The sequence below is a fragment of the Protopterus annectens genome, chromosome 1.part1, assembly GCF_019279795.1.
Source record: "Protopterus annectens isolate FY-2018-M chromosome 1.part1, PAN1.0, whole genome shotgun sequence".
In the NCBI taxonomy this organism is placed as follows: Eukaryota; Metazoa; Chordata; order Ceratodontiformes; family Protopteridae; genus Protopterus; species Protopterus annectens.
In genome coordinates this window covers 1,419,301,562-1,419,323,637 of record NC_056726.1, presented here as the reverse complement: position 1 = coordinate 1,419,323,637, position 22,076 = coordinate 1,419,301,562, and the positions used below count along the sequence as shown (strand labels likewise).

General features: G+C 40.5%; 1 protein-coding gene across 2 annotated transcripts in view; it reads right to left on the bottom strand.

Moving 5' to 3' along the window:
- Positions 1-22,076, bottom strand: part of LOC122810777 (ervatamin-C-like) — a 404,836-nt gene that overhangs the window by 26,330 nt on the left and 356,430 nt on the right. For both annotated transcript variants that reach the window (XM_044082340.1, XM_044082347.1), the window contains exon 7: positions 8,911-9,004. In XM_044082340.1, coding sequence (XP_043938275.1) covers positions 8,911-9,004 — 94 coding nt within the window. The remainder of the gene's footprint in view (positions 1-8,910; positions 9,005-22,076) is intronic.

Below are 22,076 nucleotides of genomic sequence, written 5' to 3'. Positions count from 1 at the left end.
GCAAAGGTAACCACTATGAAAATCTTCTCCAAAGCTAACTTTTGGATCCTAAAAACAGAGGTGGCTAATTTCACGGCACCCATGCAAATGGAGAATAGTTCCGTGACTGCAGAATCATACACTAATGCACTGTACGAACACGTACACAAATGCATGGATCTCGCCATACCCAATAGAACCAAGACACTCTCCTCCAAAAAAAGGAAGCCAATCTGGTGGTCCCCTGCCATAAACAAACTCTACAACAGAAGGAGGAAACTGACGCAGAATAAAGTGAAGTCCCAAGACTGGAAAAACTCCCTTATCTGCCTCAACAAAAAGTTGAGATCCCTCATCAAATCCTCTAAAGCTAGGTATGAAAACAGAATTGCAGCAGGTAGTAAAGACAACCACAAGTCCTTCTATAGTTATGTAAAGAATCTCCACGGCAATACCCAGATTTGCTCTGAGCTACTGCACAACAGATATTGCCAGTCTACTGGCCGTCAGATTCAGTGCCAACTTTACCCCCCAAAGGACCAATCACAATACCAGTAGATTGCCAGGCACCCAGTATTACTGCTGCACAGGTTAAAACAGCACTGTCCAAGGCCAAAAATACAGCTTCTAGTGGACCTGACAATATCCTTAGTTGTGTTCTACATGAACTACAGAGTGAACTGGCACCTCACCTGCGTGCTCTGTTCAATCACAGCCTCACCTCAGGCTTTGTCTCTGCCAAATGGTGCACTGCTACAGTTACCCCTCTCCACAAAGGAGAAGTGACTGCAGACCCTGGGAACTATTGCCCCATTAGCCTGATGAGTCTGATATGCAAAGCTATGGAACGCATCATCATGGACCTAATAAACAAGGATATAGGGAATCTCCAAACTCTGGATCCCAAACAGTTTGGTTTTGTGAAGGGTAGATCATGCCTGCTCAACTTGGTTGACTTCTTTGAGTCAGCCACCAGAGCTGTGGATGAAGGCAAGGTGGTTCATACAGCCTACCTTGATCTGGCCAAGGCTTTTGATACCATTCTCTACTCAGGAATTATAGAAAAACTCACTAAGCTTGGCATCAACCCCTATATCACTAGGTGGGTTGCAAACTGGCTCACAGATAGACCTCACAGTGTGAAAGTAGCTGACTCCAAGTCAGACTGCTGACCAGTCACGAGTGGAGTCCCACAATGTTCGGTCCTGGGTCCTCTCCTGTTTGGTATCTACTTCTCTGAAGTCCAGGCCAACATAAAGGCACTCTAGCTGACAAAGTTTGCAGATGATTGCAAGTTATTAACTCCCCAAGTGATATTGACATCCTACAGAATGGCCTCACTGTGACTAATGACTGGTGTCAGAACCATGGCCTTAAGCTCAAAGCCAAAAAATGTGTCATCATCTCCTTTGGGAAAAACCCGGTTCCCATGAATTACCACATTGATGGTAGTCCACTGAACAAGGAAGATGTTATAAGAGATCTTTAACACAGGTTGACAGCAACCTCTATTTGATAACCCCATTGCCACTGTGGTCAGAAAGTTCTTCTATGTGGCACATATTGTGAAGATATGGGAAGGCTGTCAGCCTAGCCAGATAGAATTTTATAGATAATTCTGTCATTTGTAAATATTAATGTAAGCCACAGGCTTGTTATCTTAAATGGAAAAAATGCTGTTACAAAAATGTAACAATAGTACACTCTGCTGACCAAGTAAAGCATGTTGTGACCCTTTGATCTAAAGTCGACTCCGGACAGTCTAAATGAAGACATTCCTTCTATTGTTTTAACCAAGAGTTAAATTGCTAGATTTAACTATGCAAATATATTTTTATTGCTCTGCTTCCTGACCAGCTGCAAGATAACAAAAGGAGATGTTAAGGATGTAAATGTAGTTTCTGTTAGCCTGGGAACTCAGGGAAGTGTGAAGAATTATGTAATGGGAACAGGACTGTGATTTTAAAAAGAGAGAGAATCAGAGGGCATTAAGAATTTTTGTCTTGACCATCCAGCTCATCAGCACTCTGTCTGTGTCATGTATTTAAGTTTATCTTAGATTTGTGTTTTCTCTTAGTAATAGCTAGAAACTAGAAATATTAGACTGTGTTTTTCTGTGATGTCAGAACTGTACTACTGAATTATTTTAAGTATTTATCTGTGATCTCTGAACTCTTGACTAGCACTGTGTAGTAAAAAGTATTGTCTTGTGTTTTTAATTATTTATTATTAAATATTTTTAAACCCTTTTAACTGTGGCTGTTCTGTGTAGAGATAATTTAAGCTCTAGAGTACATTGCATATTTATAGTGATTGCTGTCCAAGTCACTCCAAATAAGCCTTGCTGTTCAGTCACACTTACCACTTGGATAATAATATTGCAAAGTATAATTGGACACCCTTTCATAAGGGCCTTTTAGTAGCTGATAAATATTAGTGGTTGGTGGCAAATGGTACTACCGTATAGTCTGGGTAAAAGGGGCACAGTTGGAGAACCTGTGCCAGCCTTCCCCAGGAGTGACTTTGTGGTTGTATAAACTCATCTCAAAGTGTGTGTGTGTGTGTGTGTGTGTGTGTGTGTGTGTGTGTGTGTGTGTGTGTGTGTGTGTGTGTGTGTGTGTGTGTGTGTGTGTGTGTATCAGCAACTTGGGCAGGGACACAAAGCACTAGTTGGGCACAGAGGGTGCTGGAGGTTTTAGCTTGCCCACTAGGCTGAGATCTGGACCCTATAGCTATGCCAGTGGGGAGTCTTATTGGGGACCTGGAGAGCAAGGGAGCGACCAGCCTCGGACTGACTGTGATCTCTGTATGCTCTTAAGGGAAATTGCACTTTATGGTGTGTATTTGTTATCCTTTCCTCTTATATGAGAAGCCCCTCACTGGTGTTAGTGGTGAGGATTGAGGTTCCTTGATTTCTGGGCCAGGGCATGGGCATCACACATCTCATTACTAAAGGTTTTGCATCCAGGAAGAAAGAGGTCATTGTCTCCCTCTACTCTTCCCTCATTAGGTCAATCATCGAGTACAATGCCCCATTTGGCATGTACCTCACTAGACACCTTCAACAACTGGAGAGGCCAGAGAAGTACCTCAAAAAGAGGATCCTAGGCCTTAAACGCTTGTCCTATATGGACAGACTCAAAAACTCCAACTATTCTCTGTCTCATATCGCCTGCTTAGCGGCAATCTCTGCTTGACTTACAAAGCCATATCTGACATAGTTCTGTTAGAAATGCTACATCTAAAGAAATCCCAATCCCAGGGTAATCCTATGGCTAGGCTTGTAAAGGCCCCAAGGCCATTAGCCTAGTACACACCTATGAACCTATGAACCATCTTTTGGATGAGATGTTAAACCAAGACCTGTAGCTCAAGTGGATGCAAAAGTCCCATGGTCCCTATGCCCTGATGCTCTGGCCGAAGTATAGTATAAATACCACCTTGGATCTAACCTGAAAAGAGGTTACCAGTTTTTGTGGGATTAACCTGGTGAACAAAGGATAAAAAAAATCCTCCTGCCTGCTTAGTGTACAGTGCAATACTCAGAAGTATTAAACCCTTTTTTCTATCTTAATTTTCATATCTGAAACATCTGGGACATGGCTACCATTCACTGGAGAGTTTTCTGTATATCTTGTATATTCCAAAGTAATTACATTCACCTGCTGCTGCATTTAATTTATTCACTTAAATACCTAGGATCTGGACAAGATGAAAGGTCAGCCTGCAAATTTCATCTCTGTTGCCATTTTATTTTGCACTGCATTTCCAAAGACAGTGTACTAACTGTCTTAAGCTCAGAGATAATTCATTTATTCTCAGCATTATCCAAGTATAAGAGGTTTAAACACATAATTCATTTGGAGGCTCCAAGCCACCAATAAACTTGCCCTTTGAGACTCATAATACTGTATCACAATCTTTCACTAATCATACCAAATGTCTTGCGATGAGACTACAAAAATATCTCCCAAAGCCTCATGGAAATTAGAAGATTAAGTCAATGCAAAAATCAGCTAATTCACCAACCTCATACATACATATCATAAAGAGCCACATTGAGCAAAACACTTAATATCTACCACTCTGAACAACATCAGCAAAAGAAATATTTTGGTAATAGATGGGTCTATTGTTCGGCACAATCACTTTTCAATCATACGGCTGGATAAGGAAGGAGTTATAGTGAGGTGTCCTTCAGGCAATAGGATTTCTAAATCTGACTATGACATGGTAGTGCTATATGTAGGGGTGAAGGACTTGATACATAAAACCTTTAGAGACATGCAGAGGGATATGTCAGAACTTTCCTAGCATGTTATAAATGCAGGTGAGATTTTGGTCTTGAGTGGAATCCTTCCCTCCTTCACCCTGAATGAATGATGCCAAGATGCACAGTAAAGGTAAATGATTTTAATAACTGGTTAGATAGCCAGTGTCATACCAAGGGGATCCACTGTGTGCCAGCATGGAGAGAGAGAGAGAGAGAGAGAGATGCTCAAAAGTTCAACTTGTTTCATTAAGGATGGCCTGCCCCTCTTGTTACAAAACTTCCACATACTGCCTATATCCTTTGCTGCACCCCCACATCTTTTTCAAAGTCCTGTTGATGTACATCCCAGTGTAACTAATATATCTGCCCCAAAGCTGGATCACATTAGCAAGGGACTCTTCAACACCAGACGTCAAATACAATAAATTATTTGATTTTGAGGCACTCATGCATTTGGAAAGCATCCGTGTCTGCATAGTTACTGAGACTTGATGTAACTGTAACGATAACACTCCCTCTGTTCCTGGGCTTTGTGCTTCTCATCTCTGCAAACCCATTTGTAACTGTGGTGGATTCTCCACATTTATCATGGCATGTCAGCTCTCCAGGACCCCACAAAATTAACACATTGAACTACAGATCATTCTAAACAGGATAAATTATCAACTAATAGACTGTTACAAAACACCTTCATTTCCCTAACGACTGTAACATTCCTCAGTATTCTAAATTGTCTCTTATTTAGCAAAACTATATCATATTCAGGTGACTTTTACTACCCTTCAATAAACTGCTATAATAATGGCTGCCTCTTGCATTCTCCCTCAGGTATTTCCTTCCAAAGTAAAACTGACCACAAACTTGTAACTTTCCCCTTTAAATTTCCAAAACCCCCTACAGCAAACCCACTAAATTTAAGGTCTACACACTTTAAAGCCTCAGCCTACTCTATGATGAAATAGATTACACTTCTGAGTGCAGCGCCCTGACCTTGATATAGCAGCAAGCTTTACTAAGGAATTTTACGGCCATTTTCAAAAATGCATACAGCTAACAATTTCTACATGAACCAAATATCAAAAAAAAATTAAAAAGAAACACCGTGGTGGTCCCCCAGCATAAATAAAGTCTACAAAAAAAGAAAGGAACTCCTTAAATTATATAGTAGATCCAAAAATACTCTTTTCAGGGAATATATCAATGCATGACAAAAAAAAACCACTATCAGGTACAATAATATAGCCCATGGATTTAAGTTGGCCTCTGCAGCCAATGATTATAAATCTACCTTTATCCATGATAGAATATTAAGAAACAATACCTACATTGCTCTGAACGTATCCATAATGACATCTCATTTCTGCCTCGATAGGCATTGTCAAAATACCTGATAACATATTTATTGCCAACTTTACCCCAAGTTTTCTAACCAAAACTATGAAATACCTGAATCACTTAATCCCCCAATTGTCCCTAAAGACCATTTAGTGACAGTGTTAACTATGTCCAAAAATATGTCCTCCTTGGGACCTGAAAATATACCTGGCTGCTTAATTAATAGTGTTAAATCTGCCCTTGTAAACACATTCCTTAACTGGCTTGACTTAAGTTTAACTACTGATATCATATTTAATGAATGGTGCACTGTAGTGGTGATTCTTCTCCTTAAGGATGTGCTTACAAATGTTACAGTTAAATCCAGACCAATCAGTCTTACAACCCTTGTCAGCAAAGCCATGGAATGTATTCCAAATTATGGAACTCTCTCCCACCCGCAATTACCTCCGTACCATCATGCACCCACTTCAAAACTTTACAAAAAGCACACCTAAAAACATGCTGGCTATGCCCTTGCAACTCCCACTCTAATATCACCCATCCCATCCACCCACTACCTTTCTTTCCACCCCACTAACTACCTTGATTATAGCAAGCTTGGATGCTCATAAGCCTAACTACTTATACAGCAGGAATTTCTTATTGTAACAATTGTTAATGTCTGTTATATAGTTTGCGTATGATAAAGATTCTAGTTGTCTACTGATGTACTATGTTCGTCATCTGTAACTATGTTTGTAATTATTAATTGCTATGTTGATCAAATTGTTAATTGCTATGTAAATCCAATGTAACTACTGTCTGTATATTTTAACTGTGGAGCTTTTCTCCCTGGGCCTCCGCTGAAAATGGACCTACATCTAGTCGGACACTCCTGGTCAACAAATGTAAATAAACAAATAAAATAAATAACTGTTTTCATAAACTACAGTGTCAAGAATCATATTAGACTTGGCTCCTTAAAGTTTGACTCCAAGAAGGGTAGCTTTTATCCATTGGATCTGGTAGTAAGCATCTTCAAAAGGTTTATAGTGGCTATACACAGTGGCCATGAGGCTCACAAGGTACATTTTGTCCTGGCAATAGCCTTCAAAACTATGTTGCAGAAATCATACAGAAGCTAAATGCTTTAAAAATCAATCCATATGTGGAAAAATGGCTGAAGGACATAACCTATTCTGCATGGGCTGCGGCACCTCATCAGAAAGCATGAAAGTGGCCAGTGGTGTTCCTCGGGGCTCAGTGCTGGGATTTCTCCTTTTTTGGCCTTAACTTCAAAGATCTCCAGTCTAAGAGCCAAGACCTGTAGCTAAACAAATTTGCAGACAACTGCAAATTGTGGGTTGTTGCTAAGTCATTTTCTGACACTGAAATCCTCCAGAAGAAACTCTCCCTAATAAAGTCTTATACTAAAAATGGGCTCAAACTAAATGGCAAAAAGTATAGTATCATTAGTTTGGTAGACTATACCTTCATTCATCATTCTGTCTAGACAACATACCACTCCAAAATGAAAATGTAGTCAAGGACCTAGGAACATGGGTTAATAATTCCCTCTTTTTTTGACCATCATGTGACAATGGTTATCAGGAAATCCTTTTATTTAGCACAGATAATTGCCAGTGGAATATCATCAAGGTCTAAAAAATATCAGTCCCTTATAACTAGCACTGATTTGATCAATTATTGAGTATAATGCCCACTCTTCGTTAAGTATCTCACTAAAGGTATCAAACAATTATAAAGACCCCAAAGGTACCTAACTAAAAAGATCACTCACCTAAAGCCCATGATCTATCAAGACAGGCTCTATTTCTTTATTCATAGGCTTATAGACTTTTGAGAGGAGATCTTTGTCTCTTTTACAGTGCTGTTATAGAGACCCAGTTGATCTGGATCTCCTGTATCTCTACAAGTCCAAAAGCTCCATGATTACTAGAACCAGGGACCAAAATCTTCATCAACAGATAGATAAATTATGGTACAGGGACAAGATTATATCCTAGCTTCTCCCAAACGTGTGGAATAAACTTCCCAGCATGTAAAGAAATGTGACTCACTATCTTCATTTAAATATAATCTAATTGATATGATGGATATTCACAGATTAACTGGCATGGCCCTTATGGAGAAAGGAGGTGCGGCTTGACAGAGGGTACTGGTAATTCGTAAATGGTCATTAGATTCAACAGCTTTGGAATATATGTGAATCTTTGACTCTAAAATGACTGTCGGTCAGTATTTGTGTTTTAGGAGTTGTGACAATGAACTAGCATACTTCTTTGCTGATGTTTTGCAAAACTGTCTGAGACAGTTTATCAAAAATCTACTATATAAATGTATAACAGCTCTTTGCTCAATAAATGACAGTCAACGAATCAGCAAAGATTTATAAAATCACTTTTGCAGCAGTTTAGCAAACATATTTGATACAGTAAAGAGCAATTAGCATGACATATACAACAGATTTTTGCTTAGCCTTGACTTTTTTCTCTTTTAATGTTATGGTCCACAACTCTGAAAGATGTTTTTTTTTTCACTGTAATCTTTATTTTCACTCACTGGTTCTCAATCTCAACTTCAGTCTTGAGAGGGGTTTCCTAAATGGGGTGGGGACATTGTCCAGGTGTAAACAGCCCTTGTTTCAGCTTTAGTGAATCTACCTGAAGTCATTGATAACTCTTCCTCATAAATCAGTACACGCTATTATGGTTTTCATTTGTGTCCATATATTCTGTATCAATGGTCATTAGTTTTGTGTGCACACTCATTCACATGCATCTTAACCCACAATCACAGAAAGAGACAAACAAAGAGACAGAGAGAGATGCACATGCATACACGTGTGCATGGACACATATGCATACACACATACACAGGCCCACAAACATGAACATGCACTCACTCAGACACTTGCACTGACATACTGACCAACATATGTAGATTTCAATGCATCATTCAGTATCTTGCACTGCACTGAATTCCCATTAAGAAATCTCTTTTGTTCAATTGTAATTTGATTTTTAACAAGATACATCCAGTACACAACATAAGTGATGCAGAAACATAAGCACTGTTTAGCTAAGTTACTTTAGCTAAGTAACTTGTTCAGATTTTCAGTTTGCAGGTGAAAACTGAGGAAAATCCAATCCTATACTAGAGGACAAAGCTCCATTGTAACCCACAGACTTAACCTTCTGCAGTAAGCTGCCAGGTACTATATAATATAATACAGACAATAAGAGTTAGTAAGAAACATTGCTAACAGCTATGCAGGATTATATAGAATGAGGCATGAGGAAAAAACATAATGTACTAACCTGTTCTTCACAGTCCAGTAGCCTGGCCCATATCCAATAATGATTATAGCATGTCTAGTTTCAGCAGTGGAGCAGGCAGGGTTCGAATATATTCCTAAGAATAAGAAATAAACAAGACTAGCAGTTAAAACTACCATGTCAAGTAAGAAAGGATGAATATAACACGGCTCTGGTTTTGTCTCGATGATAACAGTGTCTCGTCACAAATAGTTCACAAAAGATCTGAACCTTATTTCTTATATGCAACTTACACTAACATATATTAACTTCTACACAGTAAGTTTTGGAACAGAGGAACACATCCAGTTTATGGGAATAATAAAAACATTTCCACTTACTAAGTATTTTCACTAAAAACAGTAAAAGCTATTGTTCCTCTGATCCTAACAACTTAATACATAACAGTACATATACATATTATTTTTAAGAAACAAATCCAAATGGATGGAAAATTAAGTCCTACAGTTTTTAGAAGATTTATACCACATAGGGTATAAATGAGTATTGCTTTTAGGCAGAAATAAAAACGAAAAATGAAAGCACCAGTTCATACTTTAAGATCATATATGTGATTTTAACTTTGTAAAACACTACCTGAATTTTCTATCTTCATAGTTTGAAAGTTGCCTGTAGGACTAAACGTTTCTCTTTTTTATGCCAAGCAAGGATAGTTCCAAACACAAGCCAAAGTTGCTTTGATTAGTAATTGCAGCTAGAAAATATTACCCAAAAGATATTCCAGTAATATCCAGAAACCTCATGTGAAAAAAAGATCCTTGCTTACTCTTGAACTAAATGGAATGAAGGATTAGAAGTAAAGCCAACTTAGATTCATACTCTTGAAAAGGGGTAGCATTATCTGAATATCGTAAGATATCCTTCTGCCATACATGGACTGTCTCTGCATGGCAGTCTGCAATGATAATTTGTTACACCTAACAATATAGCTAAAGTATATGCATTCTTAAAAAAGAAGAGTCAGAGATGCCTGGCTATAAATGCAAGAACTTGAGAATGATCATATTACATCTCTTATTTACTACTTTAGACTCAATGCTACAGATGGTCACGAGAACTGATTTGGGCAGTCTGGCTGTGGTTTGAATTCCCAGAAACATTTGTAGAATTTGTGCAGTCTGTGTACAAAGACCCAATGACATAAGAACAAACAGTGTTTTGTTTCACAAAGGGGTTCCTAGTGTGAGTGGGTGTGAATGAGTGTTCAGCTCTGAGTCCACTGCTGTATATTTGTGATGGACTACATCAGCAAACTAGTTGGTGGGGACAGATCAAGAAAGTTGCTGTATGCAGACAATGTGGCATTACAGGCAGACTCTGACCAAGAACTTCAGCAAAGGACAGAGGAATGGAATAAAAAATTGAAGGCACATGGCAATCAACTTTCTGATTTGAAAGCCTGCATTTGCACTTGTTTCTGTCCTGTAACTCGTCTAGTGCAGATAAAGATGCTTCGTTTTAGCACGTAAATTTGCTTATTTGTGCTCAGCACTTGTTCAGAACTTGTAAGCACTAAATAAGCTGCTAATTACTATAGCACTCAATCTTCCTCATTACCTAGAGGAAAACAGTTTTTGTACTTACTTTTTTCACTTGCTTAGAGAAAAACAGCTCTTGTACTCACTTTCCTCACTTACCTAGAGGAAAATATTTTTTTATTCAGGCATGTCCAAGCAGGGCCGGCCTTAGCTGATATGGTGCCCTAGGCGAAGTAGTGCTCTGGCGCCCTTTAAGCCTCACCCATGTCATATTCACAAAACACGCCTACGAGCCATGCCCACAGGTTGGTCACTCCCCAAGAAAGCCAGCCCAGTCATTTTCTTTAATTATTTAAATGCATAGAAGAAAGGATACCTTGTAATGTAGTTTAAACTGCAAGTGAAGATGGAAATTCCCTTTAATAAACCTGCTTTGTCTGTTGCTCCTTCACACATCCTTTACTATAAAATTCATGTCTTCAGTAAATAGAAGCTTATGGATCAATGCTTGACTAGGGTTGAGAATGCAAAACACTTTACTACAATGGATATCTCAAATGGATTCTGGACCCTCATGGTCCATCCCCAAGACTCCTACAAATTGGCTTTCTCCTTTGGTCGAAAACAGTACCTTTGGAGTAGGTGTCATTTGGAAGACTGAACTCAGCTGTAGATTTCAGTGTCTTCCTGCACATGACCATGCCTGATACAGAAAGTAGAGGGAATCTGATTTAAGAGGATGAACTAATCAAAAGCGATCCTATTGCTAAAGTGACCTATGTGTTAAACCAGCAAAATAATTCTGGGACCAAATTATCCCCCCACAAAAGGATTGTGGTACTAAAACAAGGGCAAGTATCTAGAGTATGAAATTGGGTCAGATGGTTTATGCATTCAAAACAACAATATATAGGCTAGCCAATGAATCTACCCTCCAAAAAAAAAAACAGATGAGACTAAGAAGCCTTCTAGGTATATGTAATTACCCAAGACAGTTTATTCAGGACAATGTAAAAGTAGCATATCCCCTTACCAAGCTGCTGAAAAACTCAGAACCCTGGGTATGAGGGAAAGAACAAGAAAAAGCTATGAAAGCTTTAAAGGATATCTTAAGTCAGGCCACATGCCTGGCATATTCACAGCTGGATAAGGACGTCTATCTAGACACAGGGTATACTGACAGTAGTATCAGTGCTGCCCTATATCAAAGGCATGATGAAGTATTAGTATGTTTCAGTAAGAAATCAAGTTGGTAGATAATACAATAAAGTAAGAGAATAGCACAAAGACATTTTTGTCTCATGAAAAAGAGAAAAAATCTCATAATACAAATTCAAGAGGAGCAAACTGTGCTTGTTTTGCACTGATCAGAGATTTGGATATTCATTTTAAACCGTATTTCAAATTTTATAGCAAAAGCATTCACAGCCATTTACTAAACAAACAAAATTGTTGAAAACAGACTTAGCTTGAACAACAGTAAAGTCCTTTTCTCTTAAAACTCCCTAGTATTGAAACTGGATCTGGCGACCTAATAAACAACAAGTAACCTGCTGGGATTTGTTATGAAGTAGCATACAGTGAAGCACTAATTAGCAGCTTTGTGAATAGTGCAATAAATCAAAAGACAAATCTGTAAAGCATTTGCTGACGCACTGGGACAACCCACTGGACAAAATTGCACCCTTTCTGTAGCAGTCCAGGTGTGCTGTTCAGTGAAATGATTGTGCAGAGTCACATGGAAGACAAACAAAGGCTGAGGGAATCAAACCATATACTAAAAGAAGCAGCTCATTAACAGCTCATACCCTAACTCACCTGCAGTAGCTGCCAGACAAACTGTTGTAACCTAAACACAGTGCATTCACACCTACATGCATACAAAAAAATAAAGTATTCATAGTTAGAATATTATTACTCTTAGACTTCATGATGTCCAATTTATTCACTGTTAAATAATGAAAACACTGTGAACTTTCAATAAAATAATAAAAGCATGGATCATACCCAAAGAATATGGCTCATATGTTACTGTTTATTACAATAGATTTCTTAAGGCCTTTACACCATAACTACTGTGGATGCAGGAATAAAGTATTTACACACAAACACACACAAACACACACACACATACACACACACACACACACACACACACACACACACACACACACACACACACATACATACAAACACTCACAGATGTAACCATTACTTACAGCCATTTATATGACTGTGTACACATCAGATGAATGAACAAATACATAAATAATGAAGAGGGCCAGTGAGGTGTTGTGGTTGACATGTATGGGAAGTCTATTCCATAGCATGGGCAGTCCCTGGGTTATGAACCTGTTCCTGCAGCACGTTCTGTTGATTGTGGTAATGAGGTTGAGGTCTCTGGAGTGTGTGGTGTGGAGGAATTGAGATTTCTTTAGATGTACCATTTCTAACAGAGCTGGGTCAGACATGGCTTTGTAAGTCAAGCAGAGATCACCTCTAAGTAGACGATATGAGACAGAGAATAGTTGGAGTTTTTTGAGTCTGTCCATATAGGACAAGTGTTTAAGGCCTAGGATTTTCTTTGTGTAGTACTTTTGCAGCCTTTCCAGTTGTTGCAGGTGTCTAGTGAGGTACATGCCAAATGGGGCATTGTACTAGATGATTGGTGTAATGAGGGTAGAGTAGAGGGAGACAATGACCTCTTTCTTCCTGGATGCAAAACCCATAGTAATGAGATGTGCAACGTAGTAGGACTTTCTGACCACAGTGGCAGTGTGGTGGTCAAAAGAGAGGTTGCTGTCAACCTGTTTTCCCAGATCTCTTATAATGCCTTCTGTGTTCAGTGGACTACCATCGATGTAGTAGTTCATGAGAACTGGGTTTTTCCCAACGGGGATGATATATATATATATATATATATATATATATATATATATATATATATATAGATATATATATATATATATATATATATATATATATATATATATATAAATATATATATATATATATATATATATATATATATATATATATATATATATATATATATATATATATACCTGATTCAAGAAAATCACTATCTCATGTGCAGTAGCTCCACGCTAATGATTTCTTTCACAGTTTTCCTGTTGGTGCCCTATTTAATCACACACTCATATATGCTTGCCAGAGATGAGACATTCTTATTTGGCATGGTTTACCAGTGGAAGAATACCATCCACATAACGATCAACTTTATTTGGTGTAAATGGCTTTTTGTAAGTCTTGACAAATGCCTGAAGGGAAGTTGTAGCTAACGTTTGAGATCAAAAGGATAAAGCCCTGACTAAAACAAAAGTAGCCAAGGATCGCTTAGTGATCTAGGAGGTGAAGGTGCTAGCTGTGGCAGGTTGGAATGAATGGATGACAGCAGCTTACCCATTCTGCCGGGAGGGACTCATCACCGTGACTCTTAATGGAGGCCAGGTAGGTTTCACCCAATGCACAGAATCAAGCTGTATGGATGGCAATACCAAGCAGCTTTTGCACTGTAGCTGGGGCAATTTATGCATGGAAACACCCTTAAAAAGCTAAACTGACTAGAATTTCCCCACTATCTTGACTACCTACAAATTACAATTGCACAAAAAGCTAATATACAAACCTGACAGCTGTCCTGCCTTAACATCTTTTTTGAATATCCATGTTCCCATCAGAAATCTCTGTTCTGCAGATAGACTACTTACAGATGTATGCAAACTCAACAAAAAAGCTATGGAACAACTTTCCAAACAATATTACCAGCATAGATAATAACCAAAAAGTTTAACCTTATACTAAAAAATTACCTATTTAACTCATGGATCTGCCTTTGCCCTACAACCAACACCTAATCTCCATCTTCCTTTTTCTTTGTCTCTCTGCTCTCCTCTCTCTCTCCCTACCCTCCCAACCTCCTACTAACTTATTTCTCCTTTCACACCTCGTATTTTTCGGTGTCTTCCTACATCCCTTTTCCACTATCTCTTAATTTCTAAATAGACCATCTCACAATCTCTCTAACAACTTTACTTGCACTAATTTTCCTAACGATTAACCTTTTCCTCTCCAGAACCATCAAAATTTTTTTTGCGTTCTTCTAATGCCTGTTATCCAATCTGCTATATATATTTTGTTAAAAAAAAAAGGATCTCTTGTAATGCTTATCTTTTCTCTCCATACCTTCTGCTGTACTTCTTGCATCTGTCCAATGCTGTATAATTTAACATTTTATGTGTATAATTTGATGTTACATGTTTTTTTTTTAATCACTATTGGAGCTCTTCTCCCTGGGCCTCTGCTGAAAAAGGGTTTCTTACACAGTCGGACTTTCCCAGTTACCAAATGTCAGTCAATCAAGCAATCAGTCAGTCAATTAATAAATAAATAAACTTCTGTTTGTAAAAGTGTGGCAGAGTTTCATGCTGTGAGGCATAGCTGCTAAGGTGCAAAAAAAATTGAAGTACTGAAGGTAATGCTGCACTTGAGAACTATGGCAGCTTTTTTGCTGGCCAGCATAGTGAAAAGTCTCCCTATGCAGACCCCCAACCCCACAGTCGAGGCAGCCTCATTCTGGGAAGCACAGCAAGACACTTTGGCCAAGAGGGCAGGGAGCAGATGGTAAGAGCAATGTTGTGGGTTGATAAAAATGACTGAAGCAAAGAAAAAGAAGCACAGACTTACTAAATGTTCTTGATGTTTTGTTTTCAAAAGATATTTTATTATATTTGTTCATGTCAACTGATGTGGCTGTCTTCAAACATGTTTTTATTTTCTGTTAATATATGTTTACCTACGTCATTGATAAAATATCAAGATGTAATAAAGGTGTTAAAATAAAAAATAAACTGCTTAGCTGCTATCACTTTTGGCAGGGTTTGCTCCAGTCCTCTTTAATAACAGCCACTGAAATTCCTTAAACTTGATTTAATGGTGAAAAATGCCTCTGTGTTTGCCATAGTTGTGGGTCTTTTCTGGGTTCAGGAATTTCAGAATGAATAACCAGAGGTCAAGAAGGGGATCCTTTTCACCTTTCTTATCTTGCAGGCAGGTTTTTTTGTTTTTTTTTTGTTATACAACAGCGGTATCACATTATTTTAATAGTTTTGTATAAAACTCTGCAGGAAGATCATATCTTTCAGGCTCTTTCCTGGTTTGTCAGTTTCTGTCTGTAGAAACGTGTGCACAGGCTTGGGCGGCGGTGAAATTTAAAAAAATAAATGTTGTTGTTTTTCGGCTTTTCACGGTTAGGGGTCATCACAGCAGAACTCCGGTTCGTAAACTGCGCCCTTTCGAGGCCGGGGAGGGCGCAATTGCTAGCCTCTATGGGCGGCGGTGAAATTTAAAAAAAAAAAATGTTGTTGCCTTTTCAGCTTTTCCCGGTTAAGGGTCGTCAAAACAGAACTCCAGTCCGTAAATTGCGCCCTTTTGAGGCCATCCTGTACGGCGCCCTAGGCGGTCGTCTAGTTCGCCTATGCCTAAGGCCGGCCGTGTGTCCAAGGGTCATCTCCCAGTGTTGTCTCCTGTCTATCTGATGAATCTGGGCATCTTGAGGCAGTGTAGAAATTGCCTCATGTACACAGACAACCCTCTCCTCCTACCACCCAACACTACAACCTGTGAGAGATGCACTTATCTAGCCAAACTGGAGGTAAAGCTCTCTCCAACCAAGACTGCACTTGACAGTCATGAGGAGAAGGTAAACATTTGCACCACACCACACTCATCACATAGTCTCACTAAATCTACGCCACCAAAATCCACGCATAGTAACACAAAAACATTCGCGGAGGCTCTCAATAATAATCTGTCTAAGCAACAGAGACCTCCAAATCAGAAATGCAAACAACCTCCACCCCCTAACACAACCCAAATGACACATAGCCCACAGACTCAGTGTGCCACTCAACCAAAGTCAATAAGGCAAAACAACGTACCCAACACACTAGTCATAGGTGACTCCATTGTCAGGCACACTGATGTCCCACTCACCAGGCTAAACAAGGAGAAGGTTACTGTCAGCTGCCTGTCGGGTGCCAGGATCTGCCACATAACCCATGCACTCAGGTCACTCAACAACAAGTACAAATATGACTCTGTCATTGTCCATGTTGGTGTGAATGACCTGAGATGTACCTCCCTTGACTACATGAAAAGAGACATGGAAGAGCTCTCCGATCTTGTAGCCCAGGCAGGTATGACCCTAGCCCTGAGTAGCATTGTGCCATCACCCAGAATGATACCGCAGTACAAGGACAAAATGATTGACTTCAACAATTGGCTAAGCTTCTGGTGTCATTCTAAGGGGATCCAGTATCTGTCTGCTTGGGATGACATGGCTGACAGACCACGATGCTTTGCCACAGATGGCCTGCACCTGTCACCTCTGGGATTCCGGATACTGGCTAAGGCTCTTGCTGCCCCTATAGTGCCTTTTTTAGGCAAGGTTCAAATAACAAGTTCACCATCATAACAGGAACAGGTAAGCAAAAACTGAGGGTAATGATACTCAATGCTAGAAGTCTAAATCTCAAAATGCACTCCCTCGAGGCACTCCTTAAAATGGAGAACATTGATATCTGTGCAGTGACTGAGACCTGGTTCAAGTATCCAGAGAGCACCCCTGCACTATCAGGCTATAGCTCATACCACACATTTCGGCCATGTAACCTGGACCGAAACACCAAAGACGGAGGTGTGTCCATATTCATTAAGGATATACATACCTCCAGGCTAGTTGCTCAGCATAATGCATCCGGGGTTATCCAAGTGCAACTAACTCTGGGCAAAACTACAATCCAAATTGTAGCTTGATACAGATCCCCCACTGTGCCCCAGGATTCCCACTCCTCTTTTCTTGATGTACTGGAAAATATTAGGGTTCAACCAAACACCCTAATAATGTGTGACTTCAACTACCCCACCATTAACTGGGAAAATTACTCATGTACCAACTCCTTAGCTCAACGCTTTCTGGAATTCATAAACTCCAATGCCCTGGATAAACTTATCCACACCCCCACTAGGGGCAACAATATCCTAGATGAGTGATCGGTGGTCCACATCTGAAGTCAACTCCTTGTTGGTCTGATCCGACCACAAGCTAATCACCCTTGATATCCACATCCTGCACCCACCCCTCATTAAGGAAACCATGGTAAAACATTTCTCCAAAGCCAACTTCGTGCTTCTTAAGACAGAAATGGTGAACTTCATGACACCCATGCAAAAGGACAATACAGTTACAACTGCTGAATCCTACATAAATGCACTCTATAAGCACTTACACAAGTGCATGGATCGTGCTATCCCAAACAGAACCAAGACGCTATCCTCCAAAAAAATGAAGCCAATCTGGTGGTACCCTGCCATAAACAAACTGTACAACAGAAGGAAGAAACTGTTGCAAAAGAGAGTAAAATCCCATGAGAGGAGTAGCTCCCTGGTCAGCCTCAGTAAGAAGATGAGATCCAAAGCTAGCTACGAAAACAAAATCATCACTAATTCTAAGGACAACCACAAAGCATTCTATAGCTATGTCAAGAATCTTGATGGCAACACCCAGATCTGCTCTGAGTTACAGCACAAAGGCATGAAAATTACAGAACCAACTGATATTGCTAACATCCTGGCAAAAGGGTTCAGTGCTAACTTTACCCCCCACCCCCTAAAGGGCCCATATCTATGCAGGAAGAATGCAGAGTCCCTGTAATCACTACGCAGGTAAAAGCGGCACTCTGTAAAGCCAAAAACACAGCATCCATGGGACCAGACAACATCCCAGGCTGTGTTTTACACGAACTTCAGAACGAACTGGCTCCCCACTTAAGCACCGTGTTCAATAATAGCCTTGCATCAGGCTTTGTGCCCACTTAATGGCATGCAACAACATTTATCCCATTCCACAAAGGGGGAGCCACCGCTGATCCTGGGAACTATCGACCTATTAGCCTGATGATCATGGTCTGCAAGGCCTTGGAACGTATCATCATGGAACTCATAAACAAATACATTGGTAACCTCCAAACTCTGGATCCCACTCAGTTCAGGTTTGTGAAAGGCAGATCATGCCTCCTGAATCTGATCGACTTCTTTGAGGCAGTCACCAAAGCCATAGATGAGGGTAAGGTGGTTCACACAGCCTATCTTGACCTTGCAAAGGCTTTCAACACCATCCCCCATTCTGGAATTATAGCTAAACTCACTAAACTAGGTATAAATCCCTACGTCACAAGATGGGTTGCCAACTGGCTCACTGACAGAACCCACACTGTAAAAATTGCAGACTCCAAATCTGACCTCAAAGCAGTGACAAGTGGAGTACCACAGGGTTCTGTCCTGGGACCTCTCTTGTTTGGTATCTACTTCTCTGAAGTACAAGCTAACAAAGAAGGCCTCTGGCTAATGAAGTTCACAGATGACTGCAAACTAGGAGCCATAGTCAAGTCCCCAAATGATGTGGACATCCTACAGAAGGGCCTCGATGAGACAGATGCCTGGTGTCAGAGCCATGGCCTCAAGCTCAATGCCAAAAAGTGCAGTGTCATCCCCTTTGGTAAAAACTCTGTACCCATGAACTACCACATAGGCAGCAATCTACTTAACACCAAATACGTGATAAGAGACCTTGGGACCCAGGTGGACAGTAGTCTCTCCTTTGATAGTCACATAGCCACAGTAGTCAGGAAGCCCTTCTACGTGGCACACCTCATAAAAAAAGGGTTCTCATCCAGGAAAAAAGAGGTCATTGTTCCCCTCTACTTGACACTCATTAGACCCATTATAGAGTACACTGCCCCTTTTGGAATGTACCTCACAAGACATCTGCAGCAGCTAGAAAGTCCACAGAATTACCTCACAAAGAGGATTACTGGCCTCAAACAAATGCCCTACACTGACCGCCTCAAAAAACTCCAGCTTTACTCTGTAGCATATCGCCTAGTCCGAGGTGATCTCTGCCTAACATATAAAGCTGTGTCAAACCCAAAGCTGTTGGACATGCTACACCTAAAGAAATCCCAATCCCTCTGAGCTACACGCTCTAGGGACCTACACCTTGTCACCACAATAAACAGGACATGCTGGAGGGATAGATTCCTGTCCCAGAGACTTCCCATGCTCTGGAACAGGCTACCCATCTATGTCAAGCAAAGTCCTTCATTAGCACTCTTCAAGAAAAATTTTGATGAGTGGATGGGAAATAGGAAATACACCCCGGGGATCACTTCTGTGTCTCTGCTTAACAGTGGCACAGGAAAATAACTTCCTTGGGTGGCGTAAGCCAGGGAACATTGTTGGCTAGGCTTACAAGGCCCTTGGGCCGATAGCCTAGTACCTACCTATGAACCTATGAACCAAAAACACAGCATCCATGGGACCAGACAACATCCCAGGCTGCGTTTTGCATGAACTTCAGAATGAACTGGCTCCCCACTTAAGCACCATGTTAAATAATAGCCTTGCATCAGGCTTTGTGCCCACTGAATGGTGCACAGCAACAGTTATCCCATTCCACAAAGGGGGAGCCACCACTGATCCTGGGAACTATCGACCTATTAGCCTAATCAGCCTGGTCTGCAAGGCCATGGAATGTATCATCATGGAAATCATAAACAGAGACATTGGTAACCTCCAAACTCTGGATCCCACCCAGTTCGGGTTTGTGAAAGGCAGATCATGCCTCCTGAACCTGATTGACTTCTTTGAGGCAGTCACCAAAGCAGTAGATGAGGGTAAGGTGGTTCACACAGCCTATCTTGACCTTGTCAAGGCTTTCAACACCATCCCCCATTCTGTAATTATAGCTAAACTCACTAAACTAGGTATAAATCCCTACGTCACAAGATGGGTTGCCAACTGGCTCACTGACAGAACCCACACTGTAAAAGTTGCAGACTCCAAATCTGACCTCAAAGCAGTGACAAGTGGAGTACCACAGGGTTCCATCCTGGGACCTCTCCTGTTTGGTATTTACTTCTCTGAAGTACAGGCTAACACAGAAGACCTCTGGCTAATGAAGTTAGCAGACAACTGCAAACTAGGAGCCATAGTCAAGTTCCCAGATGATGTGGACATCCTACAGAAGGGCCTCGCTGAGACAGATGTCTGGTGTCAGAGCCATGGCCTCAAGCTCAATGCCAAGAAGATTACCCCTTTGGTAAAAACTCTGTACCCATGAACTACCACATAGGCAGCAATCTACTTAACAGCGAATGTGTTTTAAGAGACCTTGGGATCCAGGTGGACAGTAGTCTCTCCTTTGATAGTCACATTGCCACAGTAGTCAGGAAGTCCTTCTACGTGGCACACCTCATCATAAAAGGGTTCTCATCCGTTAAAAAAGAGGTCATTGTTCCCCTCTACTTGACACTCATTATAGAGTACAATGCCCCTTTTGGAATGTACCTCACAAGACATCTGCAACAGCTGGAAAGGCCACAGAAGTACCTCACAAAGAGGATTACTGGCCTCAAACAAATGCCCTACACTGACCGCCTCAAAAAACTCCAGCTTTACTCCATAGCATATCACTTCGAGGTGATCTCTGCCTAACATATAAAGCTATGTCAAACCCAGAGCTGTTGGACATGCTACACCTAAAGAAATCCCAATCCCTCCACGCTACATGCTCTAGGGACCTAAACCTTGTCACCACAATAAACAGGGCATGCTGGTGGGATAGATTCCTGTCCCAGAGACTTCCCTTTCTCTGGAATAGGCTACCCATCTATGTCAAGAAAAGTTCTTCATTAGCACTCTTCAAGAAAAACTTGATGAGTGGATGGGAAATAGGAAATACACCCCGGGGATCACTTCTGTGTCTCTGCTCGACAGTGGCACAGGGAAATAACTTTCTTGGGTGATGTAAGTCAGGGAACCTTGTTGGCTAGGCTTACATAGGCCCTTGGGCCGATAGTCTCGTACCTACCTATGAACCTATGAACCTATGAAGCAGATGAAATTGAGTACAGATAAAACAGTTGTAATGACAGCAAAACTGGGAAATCAGAAGAAGCTGAAAAATGAGAAAGAAGGGAAAATAGTGGAACAGGTTAACAGCTTCAAGTAACTCAGAGGGGTGGAGGATGAGAAGGTAAGTCTGAACAAGGAGGTCAAAACTAAAATTAGAGGGGCTTCAGCCAACTGGCTGAGAGGAGCAAGGGTAGTGTGTGACAGAAGAATGCCAAAGAAGCTGAAAACTAAGGTGTACAAAACAGTGGTGTGACCAGTGCTATTGCATGGTACAGAAACCTGGGATACTTATCATTGTCACAGATACTAATAGTTAGAAGAAGTTGCAGTTTCTTTCTTTTTTTTTTTTTTTTGTCATTAATCATAAGAAGCTTATTTTGAATGGACCATTGACTGAGATCTGAGAAGGTCTGCTGGAGTTGCCCTTGGAGAGTAACCCTGCACTGAGTCCTTCATATATTAATACATCATCTGGCATATTATAGCCTCTGCAGCAGAAATAACTAAGAAAATCACAGCAACTCAACTCTGAATTGACTCTTCAATGTCTAAAATACCGGGTGTGGAAGACTCTTAGTGTGAATCCAAGGGCCTGCTCTTACACTTATGCTTTCTACCAAATCTCAGAGTTGGTGATTCCAATAATAATGAAGGAGCTCGCACACGTCCAAATAC